The 20,047-nt window shown below is 32.2% G+C and overlaps 1 protein-coding gene across 2 annotated transcripts in view; it reads right to left on the reverse strand.

Annotated features, from left to right (window-relative positions):
• The window catches only part of LOC107446622 (transient receptor potential-gamma protein-like), a 341,741-nt gene that overhangs the window by 93,580 nt on the left and 228,114 nt on the right, over positions 1-20,047 (reverse strand). For both annotated transcript variants that reach the window (XM_016061317.4, XM_071187238.2), the window contains 2 exons: positions 15,639-15,873; positions 6,042-6,416 (listed from right to left, as the gene is read on the reverse strand). In XM_016061317.4, coding sequence (XP_015916803.1) covers positions 6,042-6,416; positions 15,639-15,873 — 610 coding nt within the window. The remainder of the gene's footprint in view (positions 1-6,041; positions 6,417-15,638; positions 15,874-20,047) is intronic.

Consider the following 20,047-nt stretch of genomic DNA (forward strand, 5'->3'; position numbering starts at 1 on the left):
ACGTGATAAACATCTTGCCTCGCAATTAAATAGTAACGCTGAATGTACTGAACCCATGTCCTTACGAAGTGCGGAAAAGATTCTCGATCTCAGGGGTCCCATTCTTATATAATTTACTATGGTTACAACCGTAGTTAACACAATATTCAAACCAAGACTCATTTCTTTCGAAGCCAAAGCTTCTCTGTGGATCATGCGATGTGTCCAGTCGCATTTAGGCGATTTTTGTTTTACAAGTGCTTGTATACTTTTGAATCTTGCGGACATTGAACGAGCACCATCGGTGCATATTCCGACGCAATTTTTGCCTTCTATGTTTTTCGCATTCATAAAATCATTTAAAATAGCAAATGATGCGAGTGCTGTTGTTTTGAGTTCGATTAATTTGCAGTAAAGTAGTTCTACTGCTGACATATTATCCCAAAATCGAATATAGGCAATTAAAAGATCATCTATATTAATATCTGTTGCTTAATCAAGTTGTATTGAAAACAATTTGACACGCAATTTTGAGAAAAGCTGTCATTTCACATCTTCAGCTAGATCACCAATTTGACAAGCAACAGTATCATTTGAAAGAGGTGTGGACTGTAATTGTTTTGAAAAATTATCTCCAAACATAGTTTTTACAATCTCAATTGCTGCTGGTTTTAAATTTACTTTTGTTTTGGCAATTAAAAAAATTTAAAAACAGAATTCAAAATACTCAATATACATTATTGTTGTATACATTTTACTGTAAGCTGGGGCACGATGAAAATTCTGATTAGAAACTGGGCCGCGATTACTGAAAGGTTGAGAAACGCTGCTTTAAACAATAAATGTATGGCATTGCGTGATTTACACGATTTGAAAAATATTGTATTTGGACAATAATATATTTCATCTTATACTGTTCCTAAACAATCAAGAAAATACTTAAAAAAATAATGAGATAATGAATGTTTTATTGCAGCTTGCGCAAACTTTTTCGTGAGACAATGCAAATAACATTTATAATTTAGCTTTCTTTAGAGCTAAGATTTGAAGAAAAAAAGTTACTCTGACACATTGCACGCGATTTAAGTCATAAAAATCATGTTTATGATTTGAAACGACTTTTGATAAGCTGTCAAACTTCCTTTTAAAACCATACTAGTTAAAAGAAAATGAAGAATTAAATCTTTTTTTTAAAGATTTTTATAGAAAAAAACTAATTTTGCTACATGCTATACTCAAACTAATTACACTCTACCTCAGAAGTTTAACAAAAATTAGCAAAAATTTTGATTTTTATAGTTAACAATAGAATGCTAACAAAGTTTAATTTAAAACAGGAAATAAGTAATTCGCTGAAAACTATTTTTTCTTATCATGTCAGTTATTAAAAAATATATATATAATTGGCGGTCTCAAAGGTTTTAACACAAAAGCTAAAATTTCAATATTTAGCAAACACTTGAATAATCTTATTTGGACATTATTCTTAATGACATCAAATGTATGTTTCTATTGAATCTGAAAATATTTCTATTGAATTAATTAGCTTCTGAGGTGTTTGTGCGGATAAAGAATACCAATGTTTTCTTAATAAACTGTTGGAATTCTTTAACATTGCTGGACAATTTCTAAGGACGGATGATAATAGCGACGATAGCAACCATAAAAGTGAGGGTAGGAAGCTTGCAAGATACAGTAAGACGTATGCACATTTCGGGTTGCAAAAATGGTTTGTCACATGACAGCGCTGATAAGAAATATGAAGGATTTGACGCATATTCATCGTTGTTGTTCAAAATTTAAGGGGAAATAATGATTTGACGAACTTGCAATTTTCGATTTGTCTTCCCGACGTGATTCAGACGGTTTTAAGCTTGGCCGTACTATCGGCAAGATTGAAGAAGGCTGAAAAATAACAGATGTTGCCAAAGAGTTCGATGTCAGCCACAGTATTATTTCAGGGCTTTGGAAATCCTCTTAAGCAATTGGAATGAGTAGCAAACGTCTAGGGGGAGGTCGTGTTCTGTGCTTGCAAAAGACAGGTACATCGCGCTATCGGCAAAAAGGAATCGGTGCAGTACTACCAATCAGGTAGCAAATCAGTTACATGATACTGCGGGCAAACGAATCTTCCGAGAAACTGTAGCCTGTCGCGTGCAAGCTGGAGGACTATAAGTCCGCCGACCTTTTGTGTGTCACATTTGCCAGACGTTGCCGTAGCGTCCATTTGTAATGGTGTCTTCAGCATCGCAGTTGGATGAAAGTAGATTAAGTCTCTCGTGTGATTGTCAGATATTCGAGCAGTGGTGGTTTAGGGGATAGAGAGTTCGCCTCCCAATGAAGTGAACCGGGTTTGAATCCCAGCGATGGCTGGTCGATTCGAATTCCGCACCCAGCTCTCACTGACCACAGTGCTGACGTAAAATGTCCTCAATTGTAGGCGGATCATGGGTTAGAGTCCCCTTGCCGCCAGATTAACCATTGGAGGTTTTCGCGGGACTCCTGTCCATGTAAAGCAAATTCGGGTTAGTTCCATCAAAAAGTCTTCCCTCCAAAACAAATTTCTCCTAATACTTAATACAGGAATTCCCTTATGTTCTGGACAGGGTTTAAAGTTGCAAGGATATGGGGTTAAACATTGTTGGTCGTAAACCTTAAATTGGGTAGATTGTTCAACGACAGTTGCAAAAAATGATCTGAAGTGAGATTGGTACTTCGTATAGTCGAGTAAACATACAGGAAAGGGACCGATTGGTTGCGTCAAGATTAATGGCTATATATCTCACGTGCTTCCAACTGAGATTGTCACTGACCATTAATGATATTCTGTTTCCTCCTCGTATGGTCAGCAAGTTCTGCAGATCTGAATCCTATTTAAATTATGTGGATTGCTTTAGGGAGGAGAAATGCTGGTTCAGAATGCCCTGCAATAAAAAAGTTCACCCGCATCCGTGTACTGACAGAGGAATGGGACAAATTGCCCCAATAGCTTCTGTACACTGCTGTGCAACGCATGCCACGAAGTCTGGAAGATGCATCTTCCTCCATGGTAGTCATACCTACTATCGGCATTTTACTACAGAATACCTACAAATGATGTTAACCTTTCGTTTTTATTTCCAAAAATCAGTCAAAAGTTCTAACATTCAGACATTCTTTTATTTCACTTGGAATTTAACCACACTATGCAGTCCCTTATGGTCCGTTTTTAGCAATTGTCCAGCAGTGTATAAAGTTTACCATTTTCATATAGTCTACCATTTCTATATATTTAGTTTTAAAAAATATCAATGCTAAAAATTTCTTTTGAAAGTGGTAAAAATATCTTTTATAAATAATACTTTTAATAACAATATTTTTCATAAATGTGATATGACATTTAATAAAAAAATATCATTAGCATTTGTTTGTATCCATGAAAAAAAAACAGAAAAACAAATATTTTCCCTCTATTTCTTTAAAATACACTAACTCATTATATCCCAGAAGACTCAAACATTCAAAATCACCTTGCTTATTCTTCGAAACGTAGCTTACTTAGAATCTTTAAAACATAGCTTCTATTTATCAAATACACTAATTTACATTACAACTCTTGTTAAGTTTATTCCTTCGGGAAAAGATAAAGCTGTTAAAAAGAAGGAATTAAATGGATGTTTGAAAATGGTGTCAAACCTTTAAGATCTATCTATTGGCAAGGGAATTAATCTTCAGCAGAGTGAAATGAAACATCAAATACTAGAGAAAGTCTTCCAGTTGGATGACCATCGCTTATTGCGATCATCTTTATTGATCAATAAGCATGTTTTTCCAGAAGAGAAATTTCTCTTTACTAGCCATCAAATGGAGTTTAGAAGAAGAGAAAGGAAAGAATTTAAGAGGAAAAGAAATTTAAAAGTAAAAGAAACAGGATCTTTGAAAAAAAAAACATTAATTTTATAATGATATTTATATTGTCCTGCTCACCATGGTGTTCATCAAATTATTAAATTACAATAAATTAGCTATTTCTTGACTATTTGATTTCTTTGAAAATTATTAGAACATATATATATATATATATATATATATATATATATATATATATAAATATATATATAAATTTCATTCTTGAACAGCTGTGAGTTTAACATTATGATTCAAATTTCAAAATTAGCTCAAGGTTTCATAAGGACACCTGAAAATGTTAACACTTTTTAACTTGCCGTTATTTGTGATAAATTTGAATTTATCCAATCCTGTATCTAAAATTTCGGGGGAAGAAAATTTTGAATTTTATTTTTTCGGTTGTAATTTTTTGGCCTCTTACTTTGAATCTTCTCATATCTGTGTATTACATTTACAGTAAAAAATTGGGAAAAATATGTATAATTTTAAAATTTATTGAAGAATTTTAAAAGTACCTGAACTTTTGTGGAGCACTGTAAAAGCGAAACAAAAGTTTTCGTTCTCAATATAAAAATTCGTTTTCCAAAGAAAATTTTTTAAAAACATAGTATTTTTTTTTTTTACATTATTTATTTTTTTGATGCCATTTCATGTAAAAAAAATATTGAATAATAAAGCATAAAACTCTTTAATATTGAATTGTTTTGCGCAAAATAAAAAACGGACCATACTTAATAACTTTTGATCCACAGATCGAATTTTCCCGTTCTAGGACTCTATCTGAAAGGTTCGATGGTACTGAAGATTGAACACAAATATGCTAATTAATTAGTGTAGATGATATTTTATGCTTCGAAATAAGAAGCAAATAAGTACTTTCTCTGAATAAACCTACCTTTTTTTTGACGGATTCAGATTTCCTAAATATAAGTCGCAATCTGGGAAATATATTCCCTATAGTTATGTCTGAAGAGCGGTGAAAAGTTTGGATCCCTTAATATTACTACTTTTTTGCGTATTTCGCCATATCTCGATAAAATTTTAAGCGAACTCAAAAACTTTCGCGCAAATTTATAAAATTCCTTTATTTAAAAACAATTCCATGCAAAACATAACTTTAAGTAAATATTTATTATTTTCTATTATTTTATTTAATAAATGTATTAAAACGTTTGAATTTTGAAGTAGATAATTTTTTACATCATTTTAAAGAATGCAATTTTAAATGAAAAAATAAAAATGTGAGCGAAATTGGTCAAATAGTTCCTAGGAAATCGAAATTTGAAAAAGTCGGATTTTTATCGTTGTCGTATTGTTGGACCGCTGGCCTGATCAAACTATTGGGGCCATATTTCTCTGATTGTAGCTACCCCCTATGTTTTGGGAGTCAGAAATCTGAATCCCTGGGTAAAAAAGGTGCATTCATTCAGAGAAAATACGCTTTCGTGTCTAATTTTCAATTTAAATTATCGTCTGTACTTATTAATTAGCATATTTGAGGTCACCCTCTTGTGCCATTAAGATTAAGTCCCAGAACGTCAAGATCCGATCATTAAATCAAAAGTTATTGAGGGTAGTCTGTTAATTTTGTTTGCTCACTGTGCAGTGATCCACATTCGAAACTCTTCTATAAAATTTAAAAACAATTCCGATTTTTGTTAATAATTTTTCTGTAAGTATAGTAAACAGACAGAAGAAGATTCGAAGTAAAACATTACCTAAAAGATTCAGACAGGAAAAAATATCCTCCAAAATTTGCTTGCCCTGAAAGAACAAGAGTAAATAAATGTAGATTTTTAAAAAATTACTCCCGGGTAAGAAAATTATAATACTCAGGTTGGACTATATTTTTTCCAGATTGCGATTTTCATTCTTTTTTTGAAGGGCAAACATCTGAATTCGGTGCTGAAGAAGCGTTTTGGTGTCTGATTTTGTAACTTATACTCCTACTAATTAGCAAGGTTGGTACGCATAACGTTACTCATTGGTACACATGAACGATTAATAATGCTTATTACTGATCTTTATGTTAAAATTTATAAGTCATTCGATATTTTACTTTGCGCACTCTTCATCAAGACACCTTTAATTGTAGTGTCATTTTCTTTATAGGCAAGATGACAAACCTCAAAATTACATTGAATTTCTAGAATTCTTTTTGACAAAAGGCTTACTTGATATTCATTTTTAAACTCTTGTTCCATAAAGCTAAGTCTCCTTAGCTCCCATGAGAGCTCAAAAGCAGATAGGATTGGATCCTTGCTTGAGAGAGCAATTAGAGATGGTGATGCCAAAGCCCGATAAGAATTAATGCGAGATCTTGAATGTCTTAGACTGTCTTCACAACTTGATTTGACACAGTCTACACAACCACATCGTACTTCATGAGGTGTTGGGATTCGAATATCTAATGGAGCTTGGGAAGAATCATTAGACAGGCGATCCAACAAGATCTTGATGATTTCGTAGTTGTCTCGATGAGCGGCTAAGATCAATGGTGTGATGTCTGGAGTGAATGTTGCGATGTCTCGATCAATGGCTTCCCAACTCTAAACAAAAAATAAACATTCATCAATGTATTTGAACAAATATTATGAAACTTATGGATGCTAATATTAAGTTGATATAAGGATGTAAGTGTAATTTTAAATCTAATATATATAATATATATATATATATATATATACTAAAAAATGGTATAGTGTTATTAGTCTCCTAAAGCACGAGTTTAAAAAAAATGATCGAGCTTTTTTTGACCGAAGATGAATACGTAGGTATAGAGTAAGTTATTTTTTGAAATTTGATTTGTGGGGGTGACTTGGGAGCGAGGTTTGGTGTGAAAGTTATCAGAAAAAAAAACTGTAAAAGCAAAGTTTAAATAATTCAGTTACAGGTTTATTTTGAATTTTAAAAACATTTAAATCAAATTAAATCAACTCAAGAGATCATCACTTTCATCGCTGAAACTTTCTGATAAATTGGCTTATTCAAAATCGTCACAGTCACTCGTTATCGGATGACTTTTCTCAAAACAACTTAGAAAAACACTTTGTAAAAATTAATTTATGATAAATTTTTTACTTTTATGATATTTAACCCAAAAATAATGGATATATTACCTTTTCAACACCAAGCAACTGCTTTAGAACAAAGAATTCCTAACAAGCTTATAGCTAATCATCAAAATACACCACGTGGTTGACACAAAGAAACGATGCATAATGGTGTCATCTATGGTAAATAAATTTAATTATAATCTAGTCTATCCATTTTTACCAGAACGGATCTCAGACGGCCATTAGAAACAGAATAACGCGAGATTGCCTGTGTGAGACACGCTAATTTGCCATTTACTTTCGCCCGTGTCAGACACGGGCAAATGCGTTAAGGGAAACTGACTACTAAATGAAAATTTAAATTTTCAGTGAGTAGCCAGTGGTTGGTAGACTCTAATAGCTTAGTAGCCACTTTTTCGTCAAACCTAATGAGTCGCCGACTAATATCGATAGATCCTTTCCATTTAATAGCCACTTTTGCAGACTTATTCTTTTTGCTTCGATTAAAATACATTTTTTCAGGAAAATGCATATTAGAAATAATCTGAATCAATAAATGGTTATTCAGCAATTAAAATAATATGCAAAAAAATTGGATAAACATACTGACTTTGAAGAACTTTTTTTACAAATGCTTGAGGTGGCGAAATACATTTAATGTATATATTACAACTTTGAAATATGTGAATTGTTAAGGAACTCTCGTTCTCTATGAATCATTCCACCACAAATTGATGGACATTAAAGGATAAAAATTTTGAATGGAGAAATTGGAAAATTGTGTTACCCAGAGACTCTTTCTGTATTGATTTACTCTGATCATTATACGTTAAAAAAAATTGACCGGTCGTTTATTTAATTTAGGTCGCCATTTCTTTTTTGTTAACTCGCCAATTGGAGGGAGGCGAGTGATTATTTTCAGGTTTAATGCGTATTAAAAAACAAACAAATCTTATCATAAATATCACCATGAAATTGATCTATATATTTAAAACATATACCAAACACGAAATATTTAGAACTATTAACACGTCTCGATCATGGCTCAAAGAGACCAGATAAATGTCCTCCAATGGGGCATACATGCGAGACATGTGCTGTTGTAATATTAGTATAATAGCAATAAGTTACAGCATATAATAGCATAAATATTGTTTCATTATATAGATTTCAAATTACAAAACAGAAAATCAATCGGTTGCTTGTTGAGATGACATGAAATATTTTCGGAAAAATTACTAAACATCTTTTTAATCGTAGCAATATTTCGATGAAAAGAAAACTCCTCGTTGTCGATGTAGACATATGGTTGAGCAATGATGTTTCGATTTAGTTTTTAAATTATTTCTATTAAAAATATTTTATTTTATTTTATAACCGTCGTTGAACAGCCGACCCAATTTCATGGGTTTACGACTACTTACGTTCAACTCCGTAGCCTTGTAATTTTGAACCAATCTAGAAGACAAGGAAACTCCTGGATCAGTACCTCCAGAGGTATTGATTTGTTGTGGGAACATGGAGGACTTTGAGAATCGACAGATTTAACGTGCATCAGTCACCATTTACTACACGGGGAGTCTTCGGCCGGCGAGGATCGAACCCACGACCTCTTGGATATGGGCCCAGCGCCCTACCGACCAGGCTATTATTTTTTTTAAGTCTTACACACTGATAGCTTTGTAACATGTGCTTCATTCAACTGGTAGTGTTTTTAAGATAAGTAATTGACGCAAAAACGTATTTACACTAAGAGATATACGAAGTTGCCTTAACTCATTGTTAAGCTTTAAGGGAAGTATTTTATCGAAAGAAGTAAACTTTTCCTTAAAATAATAAGTGTTCGCAAATGAAACGTATGAGCTGAAAAGGAACTATGCAGAAGAAGTTAATTAAAAAAAAGTAGCCCGAAAGCATCCTGCAAGTAATTGGTATACTTTTTCAAAGATTATTAGCGATTCTCGTTCAATTGCAGCAACGATTAAAAATTTTGCAATGATGTTTTCAATAGAGTCAATTGGAGTCTCTTAGACGAGTATTTTGAAGTTTCTCCTTAAGAAAAAAATCTAAAAATCTGATGAACCTGCTGGCCTAACGATTGGTCCACCTCATCCAATCCATCGAGGCTGTAAGGTTCATCGATGCAATTGCACGCATGATTGTGGAAATGAGACGTGCTAAAATCACACGGCATTTCAAATTGCAGCTGTTGCACTGTCCTATAATTTCGGTAAAGCCTCATCTAGAAAGATTGAACACGTTGTGTCGTTAAGTCGATGGGAAAACAAGTATCTGCTAATAAAGTAATCACTAACGATACCCGCCCACATAGTAATTGAAAACCCTACTATAAAGCATGTGGACTTGTAGTATGTGATTAAGAGGTGACACATGCAAGGGGATTGTAAAAATTGTGTCGTGTAAAGGTGGCAACTACTGTGTAAGGAATATTTGCAGGAAAGCCTGGATTGATTGCATTTTATTTCAAAAATTAATGACAGAAATCTACGCACCGAGGAAAATCTGCTGTATTGAGTACTTGCGAACAGATACTTTGAGAATAATTCTCTGTAATTGGTATGAAAAAGGTCCAACAAAAAAAAATCTATATGGTGTTTTTACTCACGCTGTTGTCTGTGCCATAGATTTTTGTGATAGTGCTTAAATTATCTTCAAACTTTTAGTTCTGAAACTCTTAAGTGTTTCGAAAGAACGTGTTCTCGACACTACTCGTGCAAAACTGTTGGTGTGAAAGTAGAAAAAATTTTGTGGCTCGGCTTTGTCCTCTTAGAAATGCACTCACGATACGACCTGAAAGCTTCTCTTCTGTTACAATTCAGGGCTTCATGCATAAGATGGATGCATATATTTTTTCTCAGTGACTATATATTACTCCATCATGCAATAAAACACTTTTTAAAAGTAATGAATCGTTGAATCGCGAGTAATGCAATTAAAGCTAAATAAAATTGTTTTGTAGACGATTTGATAATGTAATTGAAATTAAACGTATTCATAATTTATCGTCCTAAAAATTGTTTTATAAACTTATAATAATTCGATTTTATATAATTCATATTTATTTAAGTAATTCTTATTTACTTAAATAATTCTTATTTACTAATATAACTTTTATTTTTTTATATAATTAAATTCAATAACATTTTAGTCTTATTAAATAATAAAATTTTTTTTCTACCCTTTTTAGTTCAGTATCATCTTGGCATCCACATGATTTTCGTCAAAATTTAAAGGGTGCATTTACAGTAGTTTTGATTGAATATTTAGAACTGAATATGTAAAGGTGAATAATGCATGCCTCATTAAAACTTTACATGCCCTGGGTAAATACATTTTGAGTTTTCATTGATTATAACTTTAGATAGAAACAAAAAAATCCAGTAAAATATTGACACTTTAAAGGTAGTAATTATTTTACTAAAATATCAATGTGAATTTTCATTCACTAAATTCTTCGTAAGCGACAGCTTGATGTATGTTTTTGAAATATTGGTGAAAATAAGTTTATGATGATAAAAGTATTTGGGTCTTAATGCCAGCAACATAATGTGGTACTAAAAGTTGTATTAAAGTGGCAAAATTAAATTCTCTATGCCAACGAAAATAATGATATTAAGCCAAAGGAGAAAAGGTACTAAATTGATGATGCAGTAATTCTGGTACGTGTTAGTTTCTTTGAATAGAAGATGTAATTATAATATTATTATTATTAGTTTTAATAACTTTTATTCGCTTGTAAAATTATTTTTAATTTAGGTATTGGAATGGGAAGGAGTTTTAAAGTAGGAGAAAAGAGTTCATATGAAAATTTTTATTAAATGATACTAAAAATGAGGTTATATTTTATAAATGAGGCAAAACATTTATGTTTTGTTTACAAAATAAATTCTTTGTCAGCATTCCTGAAATATCTCTATAGCAATGTGAGCAATTATTAATAATGTTTTATATATGTCATTACTTATTTAAAAAAAAGGATTATTATTCAATTTAAAAAAAAATAGCCCTTGCTTACAGCTTTTTGTTGTTGTATGAAATGAAAAATATGTTATGAATAAACTTTATTCGCGGTTGTTTTCGTGACGGCATCAAATTTTTTGGCCTAGACAGCTCAATTTATTCTCCTTATGAATCAACTCAGAATTTTAATTAGTAAACCTTTAAATTAGTGGATAATCCTGCGACGATGAATGCTGAACTCTCACAAAGAACTGCATCTACTCCCGATACTGGGAGGCCAGAGACCTTTTGTTCAATTAAAATTCTTTGATGTTTTGCTCTTGTTTTTGTATATTTCATCTCTTTTCTGTAATTGTATTTTTCCTTTTTTTTTTTTATCTCTGTACGGCGTTAGGATAATGTCTGTATCGCCTGCTGCATAGGAAATAAAAAAAGTTAGTAAACCTTTAGATAGTTGATTGTATTAAATTGTCCCGAAATTTTTTTTTCAGTAAGGTGGTTTTAGAAAATAAAGTTTTGACTAAATTAAACTCTCCTCTCTAAAAAAGTATCAAAGCTGAATACCAAAATTTTTTGTTATACTAAAGAAATACAGTCGGACCCCGATTTAACTAATTCATCGGGACCGGAAATTTTATTCGTTAAATCGGGGTCATTCGTAAAATCGGGGTTCAAAAAGAAATTGTTTTTTGTACATATGTATTATTAAAAACTACTAGTTATAAACGACTATCTAAGATAAGAAAGGAATTTCCTGTTTGACTCATAGTCCACGTGACAAACCCCCGGAAAATGACCTTGCAAGTGTAATGTCTTATTGACTCTGCCCACCTACCCACGACGAATTTTGTTTTTCCGCGTTGCGGCCTTTTCTTCTGTTTGAGACGAATATGCACTTTTTCTATTTTATTCCTCCCAGGAAAGATTTTTTTCCCTTTAGAATCTGCCAATTACAAAAAAATGCAATATTTTTCTGATCAAAATGTATGAAAAATATTTTTTCCGGATGCTGAAATAATTCGTTAATTCGGGGTTAATTATTCGTTAATTAGGGGTTTTTGACTCTGTTTTTGCTGGGGTTGAAAAAAAAACGTTAAATCGCGAAATTCGTTAAATAGTGGTTCGTTAAATCGGGGTCTGACTGTATTAAGTTTTAGTTTTTTTTAAAAAAATAATAAAAAAAATAAAAGTTTACCATGTACTACAAAAAAAGACATTTTTTATTTAAAATGACAGAAGAAACTAAAATGGATCAAAAGAATTTGTCGGTGATTACTTCTGAGTTCTACTAGCAATAGCAGTTTATTTATAGATATTTTAAATCTTTCTTAAAACACTTTCACAAATAAGTTAAGAAAATTTGCTCAAGAATATAAATCATACATTAATTTTCAAGGTTTAATACCTATCTTAAAACGATAATAAATTATTGTTGGATTTAGTTATTAGCATTAGATTTCAAAGAAAAGATAAAATGTAACTCGAAATAGAATTGTTTTTTTATGATATTTTTGAATACAATTTTAAAGTCTTTTTCGTAGAAAGAACTATAAAATTTCATTCAAATTTTTACCAAGAATAAAGTTTTATTCGGGAAGCTTTTGATCCTTTTTTTAAGTAAAAAATAGCAAAAAAACAATGCATATCGAATTTCAAGTTGAAGGAAATAAAAATTGACTGAAAGTAGGAGGTAAAAATGCGTCTTTTTATTTTATACATTTCAAAAAGCAAATTATTGCACTTTATTCTTTTCTTTTCAAGTAGACTCTTATTCTTTTGAATGAGTGCCAACAAGAAAGCTCATTTTCGATTGTTAGTTTGCTTAAAATTATTCAAAAAGAATGTGTTTTAAAACGTTTTTTGTCCTTATACTTCAAATCCCTCTACAGAGATTCTTTTAAAACGCACTTTCTTTTAGTCGAATACTTCGCCAGTACGATTTTTCATTTATTTTGATGAAGATTTAATAATATTATTGTAAAAAACAAACATTGAATAATTTCTCGGAAAATATTCTCTGAAAAGAATCTATAATATAACATTTGAAACGATGGAAAAATACACTCTATAACAAAAAAATCGACGCACCAAGAAGCAATCATCCGATTGCTTTGCGTATGCATGAATGTTTTGAACAGATATGCAAATGATTAAAATTTGGTGTCCAATAAACGAATAGTTTGATCTCCGGCGCATCGGAACTGCGCATCCAGGAGACGTAATAAGGAGCAGTTCTTCAACGGTTGTTAAAACTTTCGGTTTGATTGCGATTCAGATTACCTTTCAACAACTTAAAAAATGCCTCGCTGCAGGATTCGCGCTCATTACGAGCAACTTTCAGAGTTTGACTGAGGTCGTATCATTCGATTGAAAGAGGCCGGTTGGACAAATCGGAGAATCGCTCGTCATTTGAGTCGAAGCGATGCGGCGATTCGAAGATGCTGGATGGGTGGAAAATGGCAGAGTTCAGCGTCAGGATGGTAGCTGTCGACCTAGGGCTACAACAGAGCGTGAGGACAGAGTGATTGTCCGAGCAGCTGTCACAGCGCCTTCCTCATCTCTATCCACCATCAGACGTTCAACCCAAACACCAGTGTCCACCATGACCATTCACAGATGGTTGAGAGAGCGAAATCTACGCTAGCGGCGAACGTTACGCTACCTGCCAAACACGCCTGCACACTGCCGAGCCAGATTACGGTTGTGCATGGTTCGATCAGGCTGGAATGATGTCGACTGGGGACGTATAGTCTTTAGCGACGAATCCCGCTTCCAACTGTGTCCTGATGATCATCGAAGACGTGTTTGGAGACGCACAGGGCAGAGGGGGGATCCTGCCTTCACTATTGCACACCAAACCAGCCCTCAACAAAGCATTATGGTCTGGGGTGCCATTTCCCTTGACAGCCGGACCCCTTTGGTCGTCATTAGAGGTACACTTACTGCACAGTGGTACGTCGACGACATCCTAAGACCTGTTTTGCTACCGTTCCTTTTGCAGCGCCCTGGGCAGGTTTTTCAGCAGGACAATACCAGACCACATACGGCACTTGTTGCTATGAACTGTCTGCAAGCTTGTCAAACTCTTCCTTGGCCTGCCAGATCACCAGGTCTCTCTCCCATCGAGCATGTCTGGAATATGATGAGAAGGCGATTGCATCTGGCACGGAATGTTGATGACCTCGTTCGACAATTGGATCGAATTTGGCAGAAAATACCGCAAGAGACCATCCGGGAGCTTTATCGGTCTATGCCACGCCGTGTGGCAGCTTGTATCCAGGCTAGAGGTGGGTCAACACCTTATTGAACTTGTTACTGTAACTCTGCAAATAAATTATTCAATTGTTCTGAAATTTTAATCATTTACTATTCTGTACATTGCCTTCCTATCCATCAATTTTCGTTTCAATCGGACAACTCCTTCTTGGTGCGTCGATTTTTTTGTTAAAGAATGTATATCATTTTAACAATTGTAGATATCTCATTTTACTTTGGGAAAATAATGATGGCAATCAGAGGGAAAACTAAAATTGCTCGAAGAAATATTTTCACTTTAATTCTAGCAATTATAATCTATTTCACTTAAAATTGCGCTCCAATATTTTTTAATTTTACAATTAAAAACAGTGACTAAAGTGAAACAAAATATTATTGTTTATTTCACTGAGAAATGGATGTTGATATTTGATGATTCAATGAGAAAAGTTATCACAGTGTTAATTTTATTCAAGTAGTCAAGCATATTGCATAAATAGCGAATATTTGGAACACAAATATCAATAACATTTAAACCCTGTTAACATCATTGTTCCCTCCTTTTGAGAAGTACTAAAAAGGAGAAAAACTAAAAGTTTCAAAATTTGGTCTCCGAATGTTCACTGTTAGAAATTTCTTGGAAAAATGGTTGAATAACAATTTACTTAATTGTTATCTTACCATTTTCAAACAAAACAGTCAAATGCCCATAGATGCGATTGTATTCAAACTGTTAACTATGAGAATGACCGAACTGTTTTCACCTGATACAGTTAAAAAATATGGGTTAGAAAACAGTTAAAAATAATGGGTACATATTATAGCCGTGAAGGCTAATCTGTTATTCTCATGACCCACAGAACGGGTTTTCCCCCATTCCCCGCAACACATAAAGAGTTTCTAGTGTCCTTCACTTACCAATTTGTGATCCTGTACTATTAGAGTATGATACTCTCATTTACGCATAGACGACAGCACCAGAAAGTTACTTAACACAAATAGTCTAGTATTTCTCATCTCCTCCGATAGGTGAAGCAAATAGATAAACTAATTAAACTACATTCCACTGTTTATTCTATAAAACGCAACTCAATTACAACCACAACCTAACTCCAATGCCCATTACCTAACGCAAAGTTTAGCCCCAATGTCTAGTTAAATTTCTTGTTTGCGATTTTTTAAGATTGAATGGTAAGGCAATCGTACAGTTTTGTGTTCATGGCTTTTTAGCCATACTAATTGTAAACGGTTTCTAAACCGTAAATGTTGTTTAACGTAAGCTTTACTGTCAATTGAAAGGACAGACTGCTACCTGTTATTTTACCGGTAATTTTAAAATGAAAATTCTATCTTGTACTTATATCGTGGGGGCGTTTTGATTTGGTACATTTTTGATTCAAAATGAATTTAGCCATTTCAATGGTTTTTAAACATTGAAAATATTCATCAGTGTAAAATGATATTCCTCAAAGTACTTACATGAGCCGAACCCTTTACATGATGCTGTTCCTCATGTTCCAGAAGCAACTCAACTGCTTCAACAAATTCTTCATTAATAGCATGTAAAAGGGCATCTTTAGTTTCTACATTGCTATATATAAGTAACTGCACCATTTCTAAATTTTCGTTGTCTATAGCCATTAATAATGCTGATCGACCCAAAGGATCTGTGCAATTAATGTTGATTCCAGTATCCTTGGAGCTTTCTAGGTACCTGAAAAGAAATTAACAATGAAAGCTTTTTAGGGAAAAGCGAGTAAAAAAGTAACATCAAAAGTACCAAAATATGGTAAAATCTACCATATTTCTGGCTCCATTAGAATGCCAAAGAAGCTCGGTAAATTTTACTGAAACGCTTTAGTAATGATTTTGATAAATTTAATAATAAAATATGGTTTTTGTAATATGTGATAAAATTTGGTAAATGTGGCAATTTTTTTAAAATTTTATCATGATACCATAGAGCACGACACAAAAGCTATTTACATTTAGTTTTTAGTTTTAATTTTACCTTTTAGTTTTCCATTACTAAATGTGTGGTAATACGAACTATAATTTTGAAAATCCGAATTTCTGGTAAGCCTTTGTCATATGAACGGAAAAATGAAAAAAAAAATGAATGGTTTAAATTCCGTATATTTTGGTTTTTATAACCAGAATTATGTATTTTTCCTTCTTAGAAATATAATTACTATAGAATTTTGCCAGAATTTCATTCTCCGTGTGCGCTTGAAAAAAAGGATAATTTAGAGCACTTTGATAATGAGCGAAAAACTGCATACAATTTTAATTTACAAATTATTCGTTTAATAAACATAATTCTGATGTGCGAATCATATGAAGAGAAAGAAACAAAATTATGTCTTTTCGTTCGGCATGAATTTTTGTGCAAAAGTTGACACTCTTCATCGAACTCAGCTGGTTGAGGTGCGTTTTTGAGGTCAAAATTTCCATTTTGAATATCAAACACGTAGTACATTATTCCTACACAGCATAAATGTCACGAACAGATTTAGAGGCCTTGGAATATTGATAAAAGCAAATTGAAGGAAATGCCAAAAATGTCCTTTTTTTTAAACTTGATATACCAATTCAATAATCTGAAAATTAACATTAATTAACTCGAATTAAAAAAACACTTTAATTCCGGTAGAAATCTTTGAATTATCTCAATAATTATGGTAATAAAATTTCATGACAAGCAGAATATTAAATTTTAAAAGAATGGTGGCAACTTAGCCTCCAACTCAGCGCAGTATATATTCTTAAATGATTTATATTTTCGCAGAAAGAAAAGAAAAATATTTAATGTCGTTCAAAACTTCTCAGTTTTAAAGTTAGTTGAAAAATTTATTTTAAAAAAATTATCCCGGACTAAATCTATGAATTTAGTAATTTTTATCTTTTCAAATAATCTTTTATTAGTTCTACTTTGATATGATAACAGTAAACTTCGTTTACACGAGAATGGAAGCAAGTTTTATAGATTAAGCACTGATTTTGAATGTGCTATGGATTTTAATTATATTTAAATGGTATTAAAGTTATTTCCAAAAATGTGTTTTTTGATGCATAACAGAAAGAATAAGATTTCAACCGTTGTGAGGACCCGGTGGATCATTGGAAAAACGACTGCGCTTCTATGTTATGTCAAACATTGTGATGGCCAGAATTTAGTTTTTGTAGTTTCTTCTCCCTTTGACCAATTTTGGTAGGTTTTCTATTTTGTGCGAGTAATTTGAGAAATGACGTTTGGATGTGTAATTAATGAGATTATAAAAGGCTATTAAAATTTCATTTTCATTGAAAACATATGACTGTTACAATAGGATGTCACTCTATTACATTATACAATAAGTATTTTTATTTATTCAAGAGATTTATAAAATATGCTAAGGGTCTCTGTGCACAATGGATTTTTTCAGTTATACTCAAAGGATTTATAAATTTACTCATAGCGGTGAATTATTCAGTATGCAATGGATATTTTTTTACTATCCTTCATAGAAACATTATTGTTATGTTCAAGAATGAAACATTTAAAAAATAATAATACCTAACAAAAATACAGTTAGTCGAAGATTAATAGATTAAAATCCTTAGTAAAATAATGTCAAGCATTACTTTTGAAACAACGACTTCGTCAATATTACATGGACTTCCTAATCGAGCGTTGGCTATTTCATTCAGCTATGCAATGTTCGAAATTACCAAAACAGTCACACGAGGGCAATTCCACGAAAGTGTCAACTTTTAAGTGAAATTTTTTTTTTATGAATTGCATATTTTAATTTTAAAAATATGTTCAAAAATAGCCAAAGTCTACATATTATTGTTTAATTTTTGATAATTTTAAGTTTTTTGAATCTGGCAGCATTCTAAAGTAATCACATGGCTGACAAGTGAATTCTTCACATTTGTGCTCAAATTGTTTTCTTGAAAAATACTTATAAAATAAAAGAAATGTATCTTTCTTTTGCAATATTTTGATAAAAATATGCATATAGTACAAAATTTAAACATTTAAAACATAGCCTTTAAGTCATTTTAAGTTTAATATATTAAATAAAAGTAACTTTTTTTTGTGTCATTCCGTCACATGTTTTAGTATATTTTTTTAAATAGCAACTGCGTGTTTGAATGAAAATGTGTATATTTTGGAATATAAAGCAGATGTGGCATAAGAATCAATGAGAAATTGTAAAATTCTATGCATTTGATTATTAACTTCCAATAATTAGCGTGACGGAATGACACATCTTCGGCGATGGAATGACAAAACGAGTCCTTGAGAAGCTCAGTCAAAAACTAGGGAATTATTTTTTTGTTCAATTAACCTAATGGCTAAAACAGCTGTTGAAAGACAGATAAAATGTTGAAAAAGACCAAGATCCCCATGATATGACGAAGAAAAAAAAACAGAGAAAGAAAGGCAGAGAAGAAAGCTTCCGCGACAAAAGTTGGACTTAAAAAACTCAGAAGTGCAAACGCTGTTGTGCGGAGATTGTGTAAACAAAGAAAAAATCAAATTCTACCAATCTCTTCACATACAAATAATTTAAATTCCCTATACAAATTCCTGCAGAGTCTTGGTAAAGCCATAAAAAAAAATTTACACTCACCATAAAAAAAATTGTACACTCACTTCCAAAATCACCAATAGAGGTAAAAAAATTAATTCAGTCTTTATGTGAGAAGTATTTAACATCGAACTCAAAAGAAACTAAGTGAGAAAAGTAATGTCGATGAGCTGTTTAATTTGGTTAAAAAAAATTTTACTGTCAAGATGATGTTAGTTACAAGCCCCCAAGTATGAAGGATTCAGTCATAATACAAACTCTGACAGAGTAACGAAGAGTGCAGATGCAATATATACTTATGGCCTTAAAAGAGGCTTTTCATAAAGAAGCATATATTGATGTAAAGTGTGTCTTATCTCATTTTTGTTCTTATTCTCATTTCTGTTAAGTGTATTTCATTAATACCTCACAGCACATGCACCTATAAATACCATGTAATTGTGATGTTGTTCTAAAAGGCCAAACAAGATGTTGGCTACTGTAAAACGGCACATAATATGTAAAAGAATTTTATAATTTCATAAAGTCGAAGCAACAAATCGTTGAAGTTTTGTTTTTGTCCAGCTATTCTATTTAAGTGAGGGCAAAAGAGAATGACTTCAGCTAGACACTTGCTACATTAGCATTGCCAGGAACAAGAGACCTGCACTAGATGCTCCTGTAGTTGAGAAGCGAATCATCAAAATTGGAATGCTTTCTAATTTTAACCAAAACCAAGTGTATGATTTGAAAAGCCACTGTTTTGAAGAGGAAATGAAAAATATGATTGAGGAGTATGCGGTCGGCTCTTTAATCATTGTCCCATACTGCGAAAAAAAAAGAAGGCACTTTTATATGCAGCGCAAATTACTTTGATAAACAAAGACGATTTAGATGTTAAAGTATTTAAAGAACATGGGACGAAAATTGATTTATGCATAAATTTCCTGAGAACGAAGATAAGATGTGACATTGGCAAGTTAGATATAAAACCTCTTCTGAGACAGCCTAATTTTCAAATTGTTGAAATTTTAACTGATTCTTACGTAAATATTAATTCTGTTTATCTGTTACATTCTGTTTATCATTTACATATTAATAAAACATTTTTTAAATGACGACTTTCTTTCACTAAACTTTTTGTCATTCCGTCACAGCAAATAGATGTTAATAACTGCTAACCAACCTGAGGTTAATTTTCCAAATTCACAATTTAAATTGCTTACACATTATACTAAAAGTAAAAAATAGTTCAGGAAAATAATAGTTGCAAAATTCACAGAAACTACCAGTTCTAAGCAGTATGCCGAAAGCTTGGTTGCCAAAATG

The sequence above is a fragment of the Parasteatoda tepidariorum genome, chromosome 11, assembly GCF_982258835.1.
Source record: "Parasteatoda tepidariorum strain Cologne lab strain chromosome 11, Ptep-v5.0, whole genome shotgun sequence".
Lineage (NCBI taxonomy): Eukaryota > Metazoa > Arthropoda > Arachnida > Araneae > Theridiidae > Parasteatoda > Parasteatoda tepidariorum.